The 22,205-nt window shown below is 40.6% G+C and overlaps 1 protein-coding gene across 1 annotated transcript in view; it reads left to right on the forward strand.

Moving 5' to 3' along the window:
- SPAG16 (sperm associated antigen 16) overlaps positions 1-22,205 on the forward strand; it is an 849,807-nt gene that overhangs the window by 309,074 nt on the left and 518,528 nt on the right. The window contains exon 12 of the mRNA XM_059702463.1: positions 8,334-8,519. Coding sequence (XP_059558446.1) covers positions 8,334-8,519 — 186 coding nt within the window. The remainder of the gene's footprint in view (positions 1-8,333; positions 8,520-22,205) is intronic.

Genomic DNA, 22,205 nt, shown 5'->3' on the forward strand with positions numbered 1-22,205 from the left:
CCCAGAAATGTAAATTTAAAGGAGAAACTACCACATTAAATATAAAAGATCGTGTTAGTAAATGATTTTCTTTTTTCAGTAACCATATTATATTTCTCAATGACCTCGATTATTTATTTGCACAAGGAAATGAGTAAATATGTTGAATCTACAATTAATTATTAGAAAATAATCTATTATAAAACAGAAATCTCAATAGTAATGAAATTGGAAGCATTTCCATTGTTCTCTTTCCAACTTTCAATATCTTCACAAAATATGCAACAGTTTAATCAAGAATAATAATTTAAAATGAGACTTATTTGTTACTTTGGCAGACAGAAAAGATTGTTTTATTTATATTTCTTTAATTATTTCCTTGACCATTATTTTGTGTGTAGACAAGTTACATTTTCTCCTTTGTTAATTACCTGTTTAATCATTTTTCATGTGGAATTATTTTCAATTTAAGTTAACCATATATAATTCAAATGTTTCTTTTTATGAAGTTCAATATTTTGTTTTACTTGTCTATTTTTTCCTTTGTTTAACTTTTAGCATATTGAACTTTGGTGTTTGTAGTGTTAATATTTTGGGGGAGGATTGAGGGGATTTTTTTTCTGTGAACATATAGCTCAGAAAGTCATTCTTCTCACCTATAAGTTGGTTAATATTTATATTTCTTCTAATTTCCCAGTGCTTATTCTTTTTTCCCACCCAGTGCTTATGCTTTTACAGCAGTTTTAAGTTAAGTTCATAATATTGAGATAGGTGTACAGAGATTTAAGTTTTCAATATTGAGATAGGTATATGGAGATTTAAGTTTACAATATTGAGGTAGGTGTACAGAGATTTTTAATATACCCTTGGCCCCCCACACATACATACCCTTTCCCAGATATCCGTCACTAGAATGGTACTCTTTTTTTTACTAATATTGTTCCAAGTTCACTTAGAACTTTCACAAGTCTGCATACAGTAGTTCTCTTCACTATACTTTTTTGGTGTTATTTAAGCTTTCTACAACAACTCTTAGTTTCCAAGAAGAAGCTGCTAAGAAAGTAATCCATTCTATATTTAGTCATTGGCTACAAGACATGAAATATGTATCCTGCCTCTATTGACCTTGAATATTTTGTCAAATCAATTCTCATAAGACTTGAACTTTGAATCACACCTGTATATTTTGGTTACCATGCACACCTGAAAGGCAGAATAGTGTACATTGAAAAATTCTAAAATTCAATATTTCTTCTGAGCCAGGTCAGGGGTTGGAAGAAGGCAGAGAAGCAGCAGCATAGTTTGGGGTGGCTTTCTTCGGGAAGAATGGCATGCCTTTCACTTTACAATTGAGATGTGGACAGATTTATTAGCTAAGTGAAAAAGACAAGTGTTACACTGAGACTTAGACTTGAGAATCATTTACCAAAATCTGAGAATAGCTGTGATTATACAAAGCAGAGATCTCAAAATAATTAGGTTCAAAATTAAGTACAAGCCTATAATAGAAAATGCATTTTAAAAGGTAGGCCAACCTGATGTGTCTTTCCGTAAAGTATCAAAAAAAGGAAGAGAACATACCATTACTTTTCTAGTATAGAACATTGCCGGGGTCCAACCCCAGCAGGTCCAGGGGTTCCCAAAGGTGTAGACGGAGTTGGCGAAGAAGGAAGGACACGGAGACAGTGTTCAGTTGATCAGCAGCCTAGCCAGGATCTCCAGCCAGGATCTCCAGCCAAGTTCTGGTCTGGATCTCCAGAGAGGTTCTGCTGTTTATTGTCTTGTTACATCCGTATTTATACCAGTTGATTTTAATCCTGTCAATTTCTATTACAAAGGTTAGGGCGTTTCTTATCTCCATTCCAGGTAGTAAAGATTGTGTAGCTTAAGCATGATTGTTTGTAGTTAAAGTGATTAACTATCCGCCTGGCACTTAGTTAAGGAGTTTCATCCCCTCCCTAACTTCAGGGAAAAATCCCTACCTGGGGAAACAACCTTTCTCAGAGAGGTGACCTTGGTTAAAACACACAGCGCTAAGGGGAGCAAACATATTAAGAACAGTATGCTATATACGCCAGGTCCCTTGAAACATATGCTGTGCAGATGTTTCTATCCTGCAGCGAGTGTGTCAAGCAGCAAGGATGGACCGGCTTCCGGCAGAACATTCCCGGAAGAAAGAACAGCAAGTGCAAAGGCTGCTGAAGCAAGAGTGGAGAGGCTGGGGGCGGGGTGGTGTGGAGGGAATGGTAACGAGGTAGGTGGTAGGGAAGATCATGTAGGGCCTTCTCTCATCATAAGGACTTTAGCTTTTACTCTGGGAGATAAGAAACCACTGGAGGGTTTTGAGCAGAGGAGCAGCATGAACAGGATCTTTTAAGGTTCCGTATTTGAAAAATAAAGGTTGTGGAAGGACCAGGGTAGAAGCAGTTAGGAAGTTGCTGATGAAATTCAGTGAGAACATTGTGATAGATAGTTCGTTACAAATTCAAATATTCCTATTGAGTAAATAGGCACAGGGAGAGGAGACTACAATCTAATGGGAGTGATGATTCTATTCCACTATTTATGAAAATAATCATATAATCAACTCCATATTAAAACTGAACTAGAGCCCTAGCCGGTTTGACTCTGTGGATAGAGGGTTGGCCTGCGTACTGAAGGATCCTGGTTCGATTCCAGTCAAGGCATCTGCCCAGGTTGGGGGCTCAATCCCCAGTAGGGGGTGTGCAGGAGGCAGCCAATCATTGATTCTCATCATTGATGTTTCTATCTCTCTCACCCTCTTCATTCCTCTCTGAAATCAATAAAAAACATATTACAACATAAAAATAGAAAAAAATTAAACTAGAGATCAAAAGATAATATTTTTTAAAAATAATCTTAAATCTGAGCAGTACCTAGAATTAAATAATTCTCTTATTTGACCTTTAAAACATCACATTAAGTTATATTAAGCAGAACTTATCCCTATTTTCAAATAAGGACAATGGAATTCAGAGATGTTATATGTAAGTAATAAATGGCCTGTCTGAGCTAACGTGGGCTAACAGAGGAGAATGAGAGGGCAAACAAGTCCTCTTGCTGCTATGCTTTCCCCTTGCTGTTCCCTGACGCTGGAGGTTTTCAGTCTCCACTCTCCACTCTCTCATGAAACACTAGCGTATTTCTTTAAAAACAAGTGAGTAGAGTCCATCTGGAACCCATAATGTATTTAGTTCTCAAAAATGAAGTCATTTTCAAAAAATATCAATGATTTTCAAAATGTGAAATAAAGCAATTACAGTATATATGAAGTATTTCTAAATATAATGATACATATTGCTTACTGTTTGCAAAGTGTAAATTGCTTGACCCAAGCAACTTTGACATGATTTATTTGTAGGTTGTTCATAAGCTGCAAAAATCATGTTAATAGAAATAACATTTTTTTATAAAAATGAATATAATTCTCAAACAAAAAAATATAAAGAGAATAACATTACACTTTTGTAAAATCACATTAGTATCTCGCTTAATAGATTGCAATTTGAGGGACCGTTTTCTTTTCTTTTTTTTTCCAGCCTTACAGAGATTTATTTATTATATAAGTTTCTTCAAAGAACCAGTTTGGTCTTTATTGATCTTCCATTGTATTATTTCAATATGTATATATTCTAAACTTAGAGTCGCATGTTTAGCAGAGAAATATTGAGGCTGTATTTTTATTTTTTCATTATAGAGAGGTTAAAAAACTAATATGCCTTCAAAATACTATTTGGATTTTATTTCATAGTTTTGATAAGTTGTTTTCATTCAGTTCTAATTATTTGCAAATATTCAGTAATATTTTTTTGATATGTAGCTTATTTAAAACTGTGTTTAAAAATTAACAGATGTATAAATTTTAAAAATATATAATTATTTTATTTATTTATGCCAATTGAATCATGATAAGAAAATAGAATTTTTATAACAATTATGTTAAATTTTTTAAGATTTGCTTTATGGTTTATATTGTCTGATTTTATAAATGGTCCACATATGCTCGAGAAAATGTGTAGTCACTAGTTATTTGGTGAAAAATTTTTTATGTGCCCTTTTCTTAAATTTTCTATTTTCCACAAATTATGAACCTCTAATTCTCTGATTGTTACATCTAGCCAGAGTGGCATAACCACTCTGTTTTTATATTTTGATTAGGAAAATGTATTTTTTATTTAATCATCCCTGTTTCTTAACTTATGCACTGTTAGGACCTGAATGTCTATGCCCGCCCCACCAAATGCAAATGTTGAAGCCATACCCCTATGTGATGGCATAAGGAGGTGAAATCTTTGAGGGATCATTACATTTAGATGAAGTCATCAGGATGGAGCTCCATGATGAGGTTCATGCCCCTATGAAAACAAGAAGAGACACCACAGCTTCCTTTCTGCCACATGAGGATAAGAAAGAATGCAGATACCTGCAAGCTAGGAAGATAGCCCTTACTATGAACCAAATTTTCCTTGTCTGACACCTTGATCTTCATTATTATTTAGTAATGATTGCATTATTTTTTTCATTCAAATAACTATAAACCTACTTTTGCCCCACCCTGTATGTACAAATCAAGAGCAGTTATAAAGCAAAAGGCAGGTTTTAATTTCTATTAGTAAAGGACTGCCTGAAATATAACAATTTTTTCAACTCTGCTAATTTGAAAAATAAAATAGATATACTTTTTTTTATAACTTTAACTAGTGGCCCAGTGCATGAAATTTGTGTACAGGGAGGGAGGGGGGCGGTGGGAGGGTTCCCTCAGCCCAGCCTGTACCTTCTCCAATCAGGGACCCATTGGGGGATGTCCAACTGCCAGTTTAGGCAGGATCCTAAAGGCAGTCAGACATCATTCTCATAATCTGGGACTGCTGGCTCGTAACCATTCACCTGCCTGCCTGCCTGATTGCCCCTAACCTCTCTGCCTGCCTGCCTGATCACCCCTAATTGCCCTCCCCTGCCGGCCTGATCTCACCCCCAACGGCCCTCCCCAACGGCCTGATCTCACCTCTAACTGCCCTCCTCTGCTGGCCTGAACACGCCTAACTGCCTCTGCCTTGGCCTCACACCACCATGGCTTTGGAAGGAAGTCGAACATTCCGAAGATGGCCAGTCAACCCGGTCTACTTAGCTTATTACCCTTTTATTAGTATAGATAGATTATATAGGATAGGGTTGCTTAAATGGGGTGGGGGGCCTTTTTCAGCAGGAGGAGATGCTCTTGGCAGAAAAAAACACATAACCCCTATATCTGGACTGATAGCCAGCCATATGCACTATACTGCCCAACCGGTCATTAAAAAATTGAACCACTTTCTTACACCTTACACCAAACAGCTGTTGCCCTTAAAACCCCTCCTCAGCCCCCACCTGATGTGTTCACCCAGTTTCTGATTGGTCATTAGTTTCTGATTGGTTGGTTTCTATGCCAAACAGCATCTCCCGGGCCTAACTCTGGGCCTGATCAGGGAGGTGGGCTGGTTAGCAGCCCCCGCGGAGGCCCCAGAAAGAAACAGAGGTGCGGGCTGCTAGCGAAGCCCAGAGAGAAAGAAAGAGGCAACGGCTGATCAACAGCTGCCATGGGGGCTGCAGATCAGACCCTGACTGTCTCTCTTTGGGCCTCTCTCTGGGCCTAGTCCACACCCCCCTCGGCAATCAGTGCTGGGTCACTGCGTCCAAAGAGAGAGACAGCGCAGCGACCCAGCACTGACTTCCAGTGTTTGGTCGAGCCTTCAGTCGTTGTAGATGTTACAAACCCTACTCTTTATATATAGAGATAAGAACTTCTTCACTATAATTCAACTTTTCCTGCAGCAGCTTTATTAAGCTCTCCCTCTCCAATGGTTGTTTCTCTTCTATAAATAAAAATTAAATTCAGCACAAAAATAGCACCCTTATTCCTCTCCCCCAAAAAAGCAAGCAAGCAAAACACTTGTCTTGATGTTGCCATTTTGTCTCTTAGCAATAGCGGGCATATTTTCTTCACTGTTAGCATAAGTTCATTGATATATTCGCTCAAATATTTATTCTGGAAACATTTACTTAACACTTCAATTGGTCAGTCATAATGCTTGATACTGTAGAAACAGGGAGAGGAAACAAAATTCTTCATCAAAAACACAAGGAAGGAGCCCTAGATGGTTTGGCTCAGTGGATAGAGCCAAACATCGGCCTGTGGACCAAAGAGTTCTGGGTTTGATTCCGGTTAAGGCTCTTCCAGGTCCAGGCACTGATTGGGATGTATGCAGGAGGCAACCAATCAATGTGTTTCTCTCACATTGATGTTTCTCTCTGTCTTTCCCTCCCTCTTCCACTCTCTCTAAACATTTAATGGAAAAATATCCTCGGTTGAGGATTAACAACAACAACAAAAAAAAGCACAAGGAAGGAGAAAAAAATAAGCATTTTATTATATTCACTAGTGGCCTGGTGCACAAAATTCATGCACTGGGGGTGGGGGTCCCTTAGCCCGGCCTGCACCCTCTCACAGTTCAGGAGCTCTGCGATCAATTGCCCTGCAGAAGGAGACCCCACCCACTTGCCACAGTGCTGCCCTCTTTGGGGTGATTATGGAGACCCCCATTGATTGCCCCGCCAGCTAGTGTCCTGGGCCTCCCTCTGCAGGGTGTTCATGGGGTGATGGCCGGGCCCCTGACCAATCACATCGCACTCACCTTGGCTGGCCTGGTGCCAGTGGGTGTCATAGCATGGTAGTCTAGTGGGTCATTCCATTTTTTGGCTGTTCATTCGATTTGCATATTATGCTTTTATTATTATAGATTGACAGAGATGTTATTAAGAGAACATAAAGGTGAGGGAATAAGAAGTGATCAACCAAAAGACTTGTATGCATGAATATTAGTATAACCAATGGACACAGACCACAGACTGGGGGGGGGGGGTGGTGTGAGGGCATATGCTGGGGGTTGGGAGTGGCCAGGGAGAGATTACTGGGGGAAAAAGGGGACTTATGTAATACATTAAACAATAAAGAATTTAAATTTTTAAAAAAAGAAAGAAAAAAATCAGAGTGTCTATTCTAGCTCAGATACTAACCAGTTATTTTCTTGAGCAAGTAACTTCATGTCTCTGAGCCTTAAAAATAAATTACTTATAAAACTATAAATTGAAATTAATGGCCTTTGAATTTCCTTTCAGATTAAGAAGTTCATTAAGCAGTAGTATTTCTACGATATCCACTAAAAATTGACCTCAGGTCACTGATGGCAAATGCACAACATTTTATGTATGACGACCATCTGTCCTAGTTTGACCAAGACTGTGTTAGTTTACTCCTGTTGTTTTCATGTAAACACTTTAACTGTAAAAATTATTCTGGTTTTAAATATAAACTGTAAAAGTAACCTTATACATGTAGAAAACTTATACATGTAGAAAAGGTAATGCTGGGTCAAGCTGGTATGTTTATAAAGCAAGTAGAGTAGTGATAATAGTAACAACAATGAAAAAAAAAGAGAGAACATATAGAAATATAATGCAATGCAGGGCAATGTGGAGATGATGATGGAATAGAAATCTTCTTGCAGTCGATATTTTACCAAAAGACAAAAACAAAACTACTGACAACCACTTATTTCTTAAGTTAGATTGTGTTCACAGTTTGGGGGCAGTAAAGACTTGGTGGGGTTGGGGTTGGATGGAGGGGAGGAAAAGTATGGGGAAATGGGAGACATCTGTAATACTGTCAATAATAAAAAAAATATTTTAAAAAAAGAGAAAGTCACAGCTTTTTATTTTTTATTTTATTTTCGCATTTACTAATAATCTAAATGGGAAATTCAATGACTCATTCTTAACTACCCAGCACTTCAAATCTTGCATCTCTCCAGACCTAGCTCAAATGTCCCTCATTCCTGATTCACTTGTTATTTCATTATCCAAACTTTACTCCTGGAGTATTTAATTAATGCAGGCATAAGCAATGCTAACCTACTGGTTTGTATATTGTTTTTGAAATTATCCTTAGCCTGTGTCTACACTTTCATCATTCTGAGGCTACCTCATCCACAGAGCCTAACACATAGCCCTGTACCTAATGCATACTAAAAAAAATACTGATCTACTGAATTAATTTAGAAGCATATAGAAGAATTAATCTAGAAAGTGTGTGACACCAGTTTTATCTACTTGAATTACTAAATAATATAAGTAAGCATCTAATTGTGTAAACTTACTAAGAATTAGGCATTTAGACATGCCATTATAAGTAAAATTAAAATATATTCACACACAAGTTACTCACAGAATACAAACATTCATAAAAATAAATTAGATTTTTTTTTAACAAATTACCTTTTTTTCCATTTTGTAAATAGTGCCAACATGTTGGCTACATCAAGTGGTGACACTACAGTTAAATTATGGAACATGACTAGCGGCAATTGCACTTTGACCTTTGAAGGCCACAAACATGCAGTATGGTCCTGCACATGGCATTCCTGTGGTGACTTTGTGGCTTCATCTTCATTGGATACTACCAGCAAAATCTGGGATGTTAATAGGTAAGAAGTACTTTACACATCATTCATCCTCTACGTTGATAAATATGCATCGGTAATGTTGTGTGTGTGTGTGTGTGTGTGTGTTTTCCCTCAATACTACCACTGTGAAACATTTTTGTTTTACAACTGTTAGTTCATAAATTTGTAGAGAGCTACTTAAAAGTTGTGTGAAATCCATTTCTAACTCCATTAGTCTTTGTGGATATAATGAGTCCTTTCCAAATATAGGTATCAAGATCAAGCCTATATATTACATTAGAATTGCTTCATTGGAAAGCTGTTTGTTTTACGCAAGATAGAAACAAATATTCATTTCAAACAGGTTGTTAATTCTCCCTTTTCACAGGATTGTTATCTCTGTATTATCAAACTAACAATTTAATAGACATAAATATGACAGAAATAATTACATTTTTTAGCTTAATTTTAATATACTATTTTCCCAAATTAAATGCTTCTGGCTATTTACAAATTATAAGAACTAACACAATTAATTGTATGCAAAGTCCTATATAATATCATATGAATATAGAAGCTTTTCATTTTGCTTTTAATTCAAGACAGACATATCTATTATGTTTACAGTGTCAAAATAGATGTGCTTTGTGTATATTTGGATGAGTATTACTTTCTGTTAGGTATACAAATTGAATATAAAGAACAACTCTAAAATATCATAATGGCCTCAGTTAACTAAAGAATTATAAATCACTAGTGGCCCGGTGCATGAAATTTGTGCACGGCGGGGTGGGGTTCCCTCACCCAGCCTGCACCCTCTCCAATCGGGGACCCCTTGGAGGATGTCCAAGTGTTGGTTAGGCCAGATACCACAGGGCCCCTAAGCCCTCTGCCTGCCAGCCTGATGTTGCCCCAAACTGACCTCCCCTGCTGGCCTGATCTTGTCCCTAAATGCTCTCCCCTGCCAGCCTGGTTTCCCCTCAACTTCCCTCCCCTGCCGGCCTGATCTCACCCCCAACTGCCTTCCCCTGTTGGCCTGATCACCCCTAACTGCCTCTGCCTCGGCCCCTACCACCATGGCTTTGTCCAGAAGGAAGTCGGATGTCTGGAAGATGGCTGGTCGAACCAGTCTAATTAGCATATTACCCTTTTATTAGTATAGATAGATTATATAGGATAGGATTGCTTAAATGGGGTGGGGGAAAGCCTTTTTCAGCAGGAGGAAATGCTGTTGGCAGACAAAAACACATAACCCCTATATCTGGACTGATAGCCAGCCATATGCACTATACTGCCCAACTGGTCATTAAAAAATTGAACCACTTTCTTACACCTTACACCAAACAGCTGTTGCCCTTAAAACCCCTCCTCAGCCCCCACCTTAGGTTCTGCCTTGCAGTTCACCCAGATTAGGTTCTGATTGGTCAGTTTCTATGACTGTCAGCCTCAAAAGCTCCGCCTCCTCAGCAGCCATTGGCTCTTCGCACTTCACCCAGATTTGGTTCTGATTGTTCAGTTTCTATGCCAGTCAGTGTCTCTGGGCCTATCTCTGGACCTAATCAGAGAGGCAGGGCTGATCAGCAGCCCCCGCAGCCTCTGGTGAGGCCTGGGGAGAAAGAGAGGTGCGGCTGATGGTGAAGCCATGGAGGCTGCTTTTGTCTCCAGGCTTCTCTCTGGGCCTGATTCATAGCCCCCTCAGCAGTCAGTGCTGGGTCGCCACGTCCACAGTGGGGCAGTCAGTGCTGGGTCACCGGGGTGACCCAGAACTGACTACAGGACTGACTTCTGGTCATCTATTCAGTTGTTTTTGATGTTACAGATCCTGGCTCTTTATATATATAAATTAGTCAAGTTCCTGATCACTTTAATTATTGAACAATGTCCAGATTCTAAATATGTCATAAGGACTCCTAAAAATTTAGGTGAACAGTTGTCACTGAGCCATTGTGGTTTATTTTGAAGAGAAAAATTGACTAATTTAAAGCTGGACACTGTTGCTTTGAGGTCATTTGTAAAACCTTGAACACACTTTCTCCAGTCTTCCTTGAGTCATGGGTAACATATTTAGAGGAAGGTCAGGTAAGGTACTTGCAAAAGGTCAGCAGATTTTTTGGGAGGATTCATTGAAAGTGTGGGCTCTTTCCTGTGGGTAAATTGATTATCTCCTGATGCCATGTGCCAGGTTTTATGCTATTCTTTATCAGCACCAATATCACCCTTCTGTATTGGTTTTAGTGATTCTGAGTAGTGGAAATTTGCAAACCACATTTTTGCTTTGCCCAACTGACTTTCTGTCAGGCTTTAGCAATACTTGTAGAAGATAGCAAGGCCGGAGGAAGAAGAGGGGACTTGCTTCTTCCCGTCTCCTTTCTGTGGGCTCCCCGGGAGCATCAGTCGAGCAGCACTTCACCTCAGCAACAGCAGGGCCTTCTCATCACATCAGCTGAATCCAACTGGAAGTTTTCCCAACGCCTGCACCAGCGGGTGCATCATGCCATCATCAAAGACATTAGTCTCAGCAACTAGGTGCCCTCTTTCCAGAGGTCTGTGTTTCCTGCTCTGCATGGCTCCTCCTCTGAGTTGTAGAACACCAATATCAGCAGAAAAGTAGGGGCCCCACGCAGAGGGCTGAGTTTTAGCTCTGCAGGCACCCCTTTCCAAAGTTCTAAGTTTCAGTAATTCTACCCTATTCCCTTGGTTCACTCAGTCCTAAAGATAGTAGCTCCTTTCTGCAGTTGCTTTTTCCAGGATACCTTAATGTTTTCTTTTTCCCTTTTTAGTTACCTACTTAACAACTTTATATAGTTAACAATCCCATGTATTAAATCCTTATTGTTAAAATGATGGGTGCAAATTCTATATCCTGACTCGACCTGGACAGGTACAGGGCATTAATTAATGGATAAATAGCATAAACCACCTGTGTTATAAGATATAGATTAGGAATGTTGGGATATGCTATATGAGGAAACATGGCTATGAATTATTAATTTTAGACTTAAAATAGTGACAATGTAAGGTATGTTTTAATTTTATAAAGAGTACCATTTGGTTATCTGAATAATCAATCATGTAAATCTTAACTTTATGTTTCCAATTATGTGACCAGATTTTATAAATATTTTGTATAATAGATTATTGGAAGTTTTTAAAACTACTTCATTGAGGTATGATTGACATACAAGAAGCTGTAAATATTTAATGTAGACAAATTGATGAGTTTGGAGTTAAGTATACACTCATGAAATCATCACTAATCTATGCCATAAATATACCCATCACCTCCAAAAATATATCCCTGCTGTCTTTATCTAGTCTCTTAGCAAATTTTTAAACATTCAATATAGTACTGTTAACTATAGGTACTATGTTGTACAGTATATATCTCTAGGACTTAGTCATCTTGTATAACTGAAAATTTAGTGCTGTTATGTAATTTTAATATTTATCACCTTTGACTTAGATGAGGAGCCTAATAGAAGTCGTGTCCCATTCTAAAATATATCTTCAAATGTGCTTTAACTATGGTTAAAGATGGATTCCTAATAGACTCAGCCCTTCTTAGAATGACTTCAAAGACTTTGACTTGACAGCTTTACTCCATGACCCTGATATCTAAATGCTTTCTTCCAACTGATACTCAGTAAAGATTGACATAATATACGAACATTTCTCCTGATTGATGCCAAAAATCCTTTACATTTCAAAATTCCCATCAATGTTAAGAGCTCATTTTCATCATCAAAGACAAAAAACTTATATTAATTTTGAAGCTGAGGGGCTAGACAAATTTTAACAAATAATGGAGTAATTGATTATTTATATAGTGACTATTGATATATCTTTCACAGCTAAAATCAAAGCACTAAACTGTAATTTCTGATTACGCATGGATCAATGCTGTGTAGATATATTTAACACTAGTGTCTGATTTTTAAATTTCATAGTTTAATGGAGCCAGCTTAGTGACTCAAGGGGAGAGGTTATTTGCGTTGGTGAGATTTTGGTAGTAGAAGCTGTTCTGTTCTGTTCTGGGTCATATGCTCTAATCCTGATGCCACATGGTTCTTAACAAGACAAATTATATTGAGAGACTGTGCTGTTCACCAAAGTAGGGCAAGTTTAGACTTTATTATTCTCTTTCACACTCTTCCCTACCCTTAGAACCCCTGGCCCTAGCCCTTCAACTGTTCCTGAATTGGGCATTATCTACCAAGATCATCTCATTAGCTCCTTACCAGAAAGTTGGATAACTGTAATTATAATTCATGTAAAAAATCCAGATCAAGATCCACTTTTACTAAATTCTAATAAGAAAAATATCTGTCGCTGAAACCGGTTTGGCTCAGTGGATAGAGCATCGGCCTGCGGACTGAAAGGTCCCAGGTTCGATTCCGGTCAAGGGCATGTACCTGGGTTGCGGGCACATCCCCAGTAGGAGATGTGCAGGAGGCAGCTGATCGATGTTTCTCTCTCATCGATGTTTCTAACTCTCTATCTCTCTCGCTTCCTCTCTGTAAAAAAATCAATAAAATATATTTAAAAAAAAAAGAAAAGAAAAATATCTGTGGCACCCTTAGACTGGATGATCAGCACTCCACAGGTTTCTACAAATAATTAACAGTAGCACTTTGATGATCTTAATGATCATTTATATAAAGTGGAAATTTATAAGTGTTCCAATTTGTAATCACTGATTTCTGCATAGACACACACACACACACACACACACACACACACACACACACACTATTGTATCCTAAAGTAGAGAGTGCTTGGCAAATGGTAGTTTTGTTGCGTGAATGATAAAAAAAAAAAGAATAAATCAACACATACATAGAACAAAATGTTCTCCTTGGTCCCATCCACATTCAAACTATAATTTAATTGTTGTCTTGTTCTACATGACTTTATAAAGTGATGAAAACAGGATAGGAAAATCAGAAAATATATCAGCAGAATATAAAAATAATTTGGGTTTCTCTAAATTATAAGATTATGAGTAAGTATCCATGAAATAAATTATGAGTGTCTGGTTCTATTACAGACATTAGAAAATTCTAATATTCCATTACTACCCTCAGTGAGATTACAAGTAATTTTAAAATGTAGCACTTTTGAAGCAGAGAATATGCATTGTATTTGAAATTTATAATATCAGGTAGGGTGTGCTGGTTTACTTCTGGCTGTTTTTCTTCCAAGGTAGCTAGATAGTTAGCTGAGTAGCTATTCTACAGCATTATAATGATATTTGGAAGGCAGACCATGTGCCTGCTTTATAGCTTGAGAGGAAGGGAGTAGAGCTGAAGTTACTGAGTGTAGCTGCCCCCACTGCATTTAACAAGATACTACACAGAGAAGAACTGAGTTGGTTGTATAGTAAGGATGGAAGGAAAAATAGACTTTTGTAAAATTCAACAGCTTCTGGACCTCCAACAGTGGGAGATAAATCTGCTGCCCTTATATCCAAATGTATTGTTTCAGATGAGTCAAGACTAAGTTGAGAGAGAAAAATGAAGCAGGTTTAGAAACTTTGTTTAGAACAGTAATTTGTGATTACTGCTGCACTGCATTGACTGTAAGCAAATGTATCAGAAGCATACTCAGTTTTTGAGAGAATTATATTGACAAAGAAATCATGAATCTGTGCCTAATATCCCCATGACTCTGCAAACGGCAAAACCATCCTCAGGGCCCTGGACTCACATCCAGAGGAAGTGGACTCATAGTGTTTTACAGTCCTCGGTGGAAGCACAAACCACAGCGCCCACATCAGATGTGGCCATAGAGATAATGGACAAGGAAAACCCTTGGCTGTGGAATAAACCTAGAGGCCTGCCGGGAGCCGGTCCATCCTTGCTGTTTCAAGGGACCTGGCATATATGGCATACGGTTCTTAATATGTTTGCTCACCTTCTTGGCGCTGTGTTTTAACCAGTCACCTCTCCGAGAAAGGTTGAATCCCCAGGTAGGGATTTTCCCCTGAAGTTAGGGAGGGAATAAAACCCCTCAACTAAGTGCCAGGCGGGTAATTAATCCCTTTAACTACAAACAATCATGCTTAAACTACATAATCTTTTCTCCCTGGAATGGAGATAAGAAACGCCCTAACCTTTGTAATAGAGATTGATAGGATTGAATCAACTGGTATAAATACAGTTGTAACAAGACAGAAAGACTCAGAACTCAGAACACAGAACTCATGAGACAGAACTCAGAACACAGAACTAAGGACACAGGGCTTGGAAGACAGGACCAAGAGAGACAGAGCCTAGGCACAGAACCTACACAGAACATTCTCTAGAGACAGAAGAACTTCGCTGGCGAGAGCATGCCGGAGGATCCTGGACCGGGACTGGCCTCGGAGCCTAGAGACAGAGCCTAGCGGGAGAACATGGCAAGGGATCCTGGACTGAACCTGACTACAGAGATTGGCAGGAGAACCTGACTGGAACCTGGACACTGAACCTGACTGGAGTACCTGGACAGAACCTCTCTGGAGAGCCTAAGCAGAACCTCTCTGGAGATTGAGACCAGAACTTGGCTGGAGATCCGGGCTGGAGATCCTGGCTAGGCTGCTGATCAACTGAACGCTGTCTCCGTGTCATTCCTTCTTCGCCGACTCCGTCCACACCTTTGGGGACCCCTGGACCCGCTGGGGTTGGACCCCGGCATCTGGCGCCCGAACAGGGACCCCCTAGGTAAGCGCCCCACACTCGGGACGGATCGGACTCCACCGTAGGAAGAGGGTGGATAGTCTTCGCCGACTCCGTCCACACCTTTGGGAACCCCTGGAACAGGATTCCCCTAGGTAAGCCCCCCCATTGAGAACCCCCACACTCGGGACGGATAGGACTCCACCAGGGTGCTACAGACCCCCCTATAGAGGACAAATAGGGTAAGAAGGTGGATAGTACAGAACTTAGATTGAGAAGATGTGCCATACTGAGTCCAAAGAAATAAGACTCTGCATTGATCTTTTAACACATATGCTTGCTAGCAGAGGAGTTAAGGTTACTCCCAGTCAGACAGAATGTTTTATACAAGAAGTATGTCCATGCTTTTCTGAGGAAGGAAAGGTAAATGTAATGGCATGGGAGAAGGTAGGCCCAAGGAGCCTTATCCTTAACCCCACTGCAGCCTTTCTACCCTGGGAAAGTGCAGGATTGGCAAGCTCTCCCTGGGGTGATAGATCAGGACTCAGGTAATAGCAGAAAGCGCCAATCCTACTCTTAAAATGGATACAAGAGAGCGTTTCAGGTTTTTCTTTTTAATGCTTGCTTTTAAAAAATAAAAAAGGGGGAATTTGCCGGGAGCCGGTCCATCCTTGCTGTTTCAAGGGACCTGGCATATATGGCATACGGTTCTTAATATGTTTGCTCACCTTCTTGGCGCTGTGTTTTAACCAGTCACCTCTCCGAGAAAGGTTGAATCCCCAGGTAGGGATTTTCCCCTGAAGTTAGGGAGGGAATAAAACCCCTCAACTAAGTGCCAGGCGGGTAATTAATCCCTTTAACTACAAACAATCATGCTTAAACTACATAATCTTTTCTCCCTGGAATGGAGATAAGAAACGCCCTAACCTTTGTAATAGAGATTGATAGGATTGAATCAACTGGTATAAATACAGTTGTAACAAGACAGAAAGACTCAGAACTCAGAACACAGAACTCATGAGACAGAACTCAGAACACAGAACTAAGGACACAGGGCTTGGAAGACAGGACCAAGAGAGACAGAGCCTAGGCACAGAACCTACACAGAACATTCTCTAGAGACAGAAGAACTTCGCTGGCGAGAGCATCCTGGACCGGGACTGGCCTCGGAGCCTAGAGACAGAGCCTAGCGGGAGAACATGGCAAGGGATCCTGGACTGAACCTGACTACAGAGATTGGCAGGAGAACCTGACTGGAACCTGGACACTGAACCTGACTGGAGTACCTGGACAGAACCTCTCTGGAGAGCCTAAGCAGAACCTCTCTGGAGATTGAGACCAGAACTTGGCTGGAGATCCGGGCTGGAGATCCTGGCTAGGCTGCTGATCAACTGAACGCTGTCTCCGTGTCATTCCTTCTTCGCCGACTCCGTCCACACCTTTGGGGACCCCTGGACCCGCTGGGGTTGGACCCCGGCAGAGGCCACAGAGAACGGTGGACAAAGGATCCCCTCTTAGGGAGAGAGGCATGATCCAATCAAAGCATGTTTTCAGTGCCGTGGCCAAGTTCCTCGTGATCCTGCCCAGAGTTCTACCTCATGTGTTTTCCATTTTTCTATTTTCTGTACTGGAATTTGTACTGCAGTTATTCTGTCTTTGCTTCCCTGTTGTGCATTGTGCTGGTGATGGTGGAGGAGGCAGAAGATCTGGCTTTTATGTTTTTGGTCACCAGAACACGTGTGACAGCTCTGACCCCACTGGAGGAGATTGCGTGTCACACAGAGATCAAGGACTGTGAAATCCGTGCCGTAAACGAGTGGGACCTGTGTTGTCTCCTTTTGGGGGGGCGGAGGGGTCACTGACTACCCTGCAGGTGGAAGGAAGGATGACACAGATATTTGGTGAGCAAAAGGCCAAGCTGTGGCAGATATCATTAGCTGTTTGCCAGAATCTCCTTCTTCCATGTTAGCGGGGCACTTGGCTGCCTATTTAAATGGTACTTTTCAGCCTTCCTTTCAGTTGTGTAGTTATGTCAGTACGTTCTCTACAATAGAATATTAGTTGAATGATATATGCCATTTCTACATTATTCCCCCCATGTGTTGGGATGGAATATCAATGGCAATGGCCAGTCTTCTTAGAAGCCAGTTATGGACAATGACAGAGTGACCCTTAGCCTGCTTCAAGTAAAGCCACTCTCGCCCCCTAGTCCTTATCTCCAGTTAGCCTTTATCATTCTCCGGATTCTTTAGCAACAAGAAAATAACTTTTATTTTATTTGAGATACTATATTTCTAGTCTATTTATTATTGTAGTTTAACCTGTCCAGTCCAATATAGGCATCTGGTAAATAGCTTTTAGGTGATGTTTTCCCCTCATGACATATTAATAAGTCAACAAAGACGAGCCCTGCAATATTCTCAAAATTATTTGGATAAAGTAATAACAGACAGTCTGTGCTGATAGTGGTTGGCTCTACAGCTCCCTGTAATTTTATTTTTCCTTTCCCCTTCCCCTTTTCCTCAGACTTTGCTTGCTATCCTGTTGGAACTATGAGTTCCTACTTGCCAGAAATAACGCAATTTGGCTTATATGCAAGTTAATGCCTATAAAATAGCTGTAAATTATAAGAAAATATGCAACTATAATATACTAGAGACCTGGTGCACAAAAATTTGTGCACTCGGGGCGGGGGGGAGGTCCTCAGCCTGGCCTGTGCCCTCTCGCAGTCTGGGACCCCTCGGGGGATGTCCACCTGCTGACTTAGGCCCGCTCCCCGGGGATCAGGCCTAAGCTGGCAGTCAGACATCCCTCTGGCAGCCCGGGAGCCCTCGGGGGATGTCCACTTGCCAGCGGGGAGCAGGCCTAAGCTACAGTCGGACATCCTTAGCACTGCTGAGGAGGCAGAGGAGGCTCCCGCCACCACCACTGTGCTGGCAGCCGTCAGCCTGGCTTGTCGCTGAGCAGAGCTCCCCCTGTGGGAGCACACTGACCACAAGGGGGCAGCTCCTGCATTGAGCATTGCCCCCTGGTGGTCAGTGTGTGTCATAGTGACCAGTCATTCCCACTAGTTCTGCTGTTAGGGTCAATTTGCATATTACCCTTTTATTATATAGGATAGAGGCCTGGTGCATGGGTGGGGGCCGGCTGGTTTTCCCTGAAGGGTGTCCCAGATCAGGGTGGAGGTCCTGCTGGGGTGCCTGGCCAGCCTGGGTAAGGAGCTGAGGGCCGTTTTCAGGCTGGCCACACCCCCTTCAGGGTGGGGGTCCCCACTGGGGTGCCTGGCCAGCTTGGATGAGGGGCTGATGGCTGTTTGCAGGCTGGCTAAGCCCACCATTGGGGACTCTCACCCCATTGGGGTGTGGCCAGCCTGGGTGAGGGGCTGATGGCTGTTTTCAGGCTGGTCACACCCCCCAGCAACCCAAGCTCCCAGCCTCTCCTTTTGGGCTGAAAGCAGGTATCTGGGATTTATTTATCTTCTATAATTGAAAGTTTGTAGCCTTGAGCAGAGCCCAGGGCTGGCCAGGGCAGTTGGGAAGCTTGGCTTCCTCCATTGCTGGGGCCAACCCAAGCCTCCTGCTTGCTCCAGCTCCGTGGCCGCCACCATCTTAGTTGGGTTAATTTGCATACTTGCTCCTGATTGGCTGGTGAGTGTGGCTTGTGGGTATAGCGGAGTGGTGGAGTGATGGTTAATTAGCATGTTTCTCTGTTATTAGTGTAGATTATTTCTTCATTGGTGGGAATCTGATTTAATAATAATTATTTCATTTAAATAATAAAAAGCACTGAGGTTCTCAGGTTTATAGTAGCTTGACCATATTTACTGATGAGACTAAGTTTTGCTGATTACAGTCAAGCTGATGGAATACAAATAGTGCCTTCCATGTGAGTGTACTAACAAGTTTTTACATTTATTTATAAATCCAATAAATACACATTTGGTACTTACTCTGTTTTGTACATTGTTTTAATCCCTAAGCTATGGCAGTGAACAAAATAGAAACAAAACAAAACAAAACAAAATCCTGCCCTCTTGTAGATAGCATTCTATTGGGAGTCAGAAAACAAAAATGAGAAACAATTATATATACAGTATTTAGGGATAATACTTTTTTATAGAAAAAATGTGGAAGTCAGAAAAGAATGGCGAACAATGGGAAGAATTGCAGTATTAAACTAGATGGTCAGGGAAACTCTTAGTATAAAGACATTTGGATAACCTGAAGTAGGTGCGGCAACAAGCCAAGAAAATGTCTAGAAGACACTTCAAGCTCTTCTGGATATTAACTCTCTCATGATGGTAGCAGGATTTATGTGACTTAGAAACAGCAAGGCAGCAGTGTGACTGGAGTAGAATGAGCAGATGAGTGAATGGTAGAGGTAAGGCAATTATTCACATGGGTTATAACATGGCCTCATAGCACATGTGAGTGACTTTGACCTCGATGAGATGGGAAACCACTGGAGGGTTTTGGACAGTAGAGCCACAGAGTATGGTTTACATTTTAGCAGACTGACCCCGGTTACCTTGTTGAGATTAGACTGTGGGCATAAGGATAAAGACAAAAAGACCAGCTGGGAAGCTATTGCAACAATCCAGACAAATTACAGTGAAGGTTTGAGACATAATGGGAACAATAAAGGTGATAAAAATTTGTTTTTATTCTGGATAGATTTGGAAGATAAAGCCAATAGAATTTGTTTTTATTCTGGATAGATTTGGAAGATAAAGCCAATAGAAGTTGCTGACGTATTTGTTGGTTGTGAAAAAGAGAAAAAACAAAAACCTGTTACATTTTGAGACACCTGAAAAGCAAAATATTTATTCTCTTTATACTGAACACTAAGGTAAACCTTATCAAAGGCTTTCCCAACCAGATTCATCAACTGGAATTCCAGAACAGTTGTGGCAAGGAGGAATGCCTTCACATGGTTCATCTAACATGTCATTTCCATTAGAGACTGGAATGTTCCTTCCTACCCAACAGCATTGCTTTCTTTGTAATTTAATAATTCATTTTCCAATCATAATCCCTGGGCTGAGATGAAATAAACAGGAGGCTATAAATAATGGGAACAGTTAAAATTTAGAATAAAAAGTGAAATATTAAGATACCTTTATGATGAGTTTTCTTCTCAATAAAATGTACTATAAAATTTGTTGGGCAAATAATGGACTCTAAAATGGAAGGATTATTTTTTTCTTTATTATAAAATTAGTAATAATAAGAGAGCACCAAATAAGTTATAAAAATGGCGCTTAGTATTTATAATAGGAAGTGTTTCATTAATAATACATTTCATGTTCTTTATGATTCATTTGCAAAGTTGGATATTTTAGAAATAAAGAACATATTGTACAATATTAATGGTTTTAAAACATAATGTAAAAAGTATGAAGACCCCAGGGGATAGAATATTGTACATTAATACCTGTCTTCTGAAGACCCCCCCGTTTCCCTTCTTATACTTGAAAAGGCACCCACGGTATATATTAATGCACTGCTGAAGCTGTTCTTGAAACATAATTATGTTACATTAAAAGAAATAGTAATACTGAAATTGACCTCTTGTGATCAATTTATCCTGTCCTAAGAATAATAAATCAATTCTTACATCTTCTTGGATTTTCATTTATATTCAAGTTAATAGTTCCCCTTTGAAATATAGATTTTACTAGTAAGTTATACCTAAGTATTATTGAACTTAAATATATGAATAAGCCCCAAAAGTGAATACCATCTTTCCCCAAAAACAGTGCATAACTAATATGTAATATTCAAGAAGTATCTGTTTTAGGGAGAAAAATATATGTTAAAGCACAGTTTAGATTTCTTTTTTTTTTTCATTAAGTTTAATTTTATTCCAGACTTTAGATGGAATTCCACTTCTAAATCCAAGAGGTTAGAAGGCCAGAGCTAGATCCTATGCTGGCTGATCTTTGTGAAAAAAATTAATTAGGATAGCAATGTGAAAAAGACCACTTTGCTATAGCCTGATTTTAGCTAGAATATAATTAACTAGAGGCCTGATGCATGACATTCATGCAAGAGTAGGCCTTCCTTCCCCCCACTGCTGGCACCAGCTTCCCTCTGGCACCTGGGTCCCAGGCTTCCCTCACAGCCCCAGGTTTGTCCAGAAGGTTGACTGGAAGGATGTCCGGTATAATTAGCATATTATGCTTTTATTATTATAGATGGTTTGGTGGTGATGAACTATTAGCTTTTTCTTGCCTGATGCTCTTTGTCCTTCAATTCTAAATGATAGCTGTGCTAGGTGAAATAATCTTGGTTGTAGATCCTTGCTTCTAAGTTTAAATTTCATCTAGCAAGTTATGCTATGGTTAAAAAATTGGGAAGCTCTAAACCAATATGGCTTTGTGTGTTAAACTGTATATTATAAATAATTGGGATGAGTATTGATGGAGTTAAAGATAGTCCAATAAGACTTAATATAGGTATTTTATAACATCCTATCTAATAAAAGAGAAAAATGGTAATTGGTGTACAACGATACCTTTTTCATTGGCTAATCAGGGCTATATGCAAATTAACTGCCAACTAAGATTGGCAGTTAACTGCCAACAAGATGGCGGTTAATTTGCATATGTAGGCACAATGCAGGGAGGCGAAAGGGAAAGCAGGAAGAAGCCCCCTGCCACTGACAGTGATTGGAAACCCAGGGGGGAGCTAAGAGCTGGGGGGCAGGGCAAAGGCGGCCCTGGGGCCACCTTTGCCCTGCCCCCCAGCCATGATCGGAGAATCAGGTGCTTTTTCCGCCCTGGCCAGTGATAGCAGGAAGTAGGGGTGGAGCCAGCGATGGGAGCTGGGCACGGTCGAAGCTGGCAGTCCCGGGAGCTAGGGGTCCCTTGCCTGGGCCTAAAGCAAAGCCCACGATCGCGGGGCCGCTGCAGCTGCGGGTCCCTGCTGCCTGGGCCGGACGCCTAGGCCAGAGGTGTTAGGCCTGGGCAGGGGCAGAGCCTGCAACCGCGGGGAGCTGGGGGTCCCTTGCCCAGGCCTGACACCTCTGCCGGAGGCCTCAGGCCTGGTCAAGGGGCCAATCCGGTGATTGG

Source organism: Myotis daubentonii, chromosome 7, assembly GCF_963259705.1.
Source record: "Myotis daubentonii chromosome 7, mMyoDau2.1, whole genome shotgun sequence".
In the NCBI taxonomy this organism is placed as follows: domain Eukaryota; kingdom Metazoa; phylum Chordata; class Mammalia; order Chiroptera; family Vespertilionidae; genus Myotis; species Myotis daubentonii.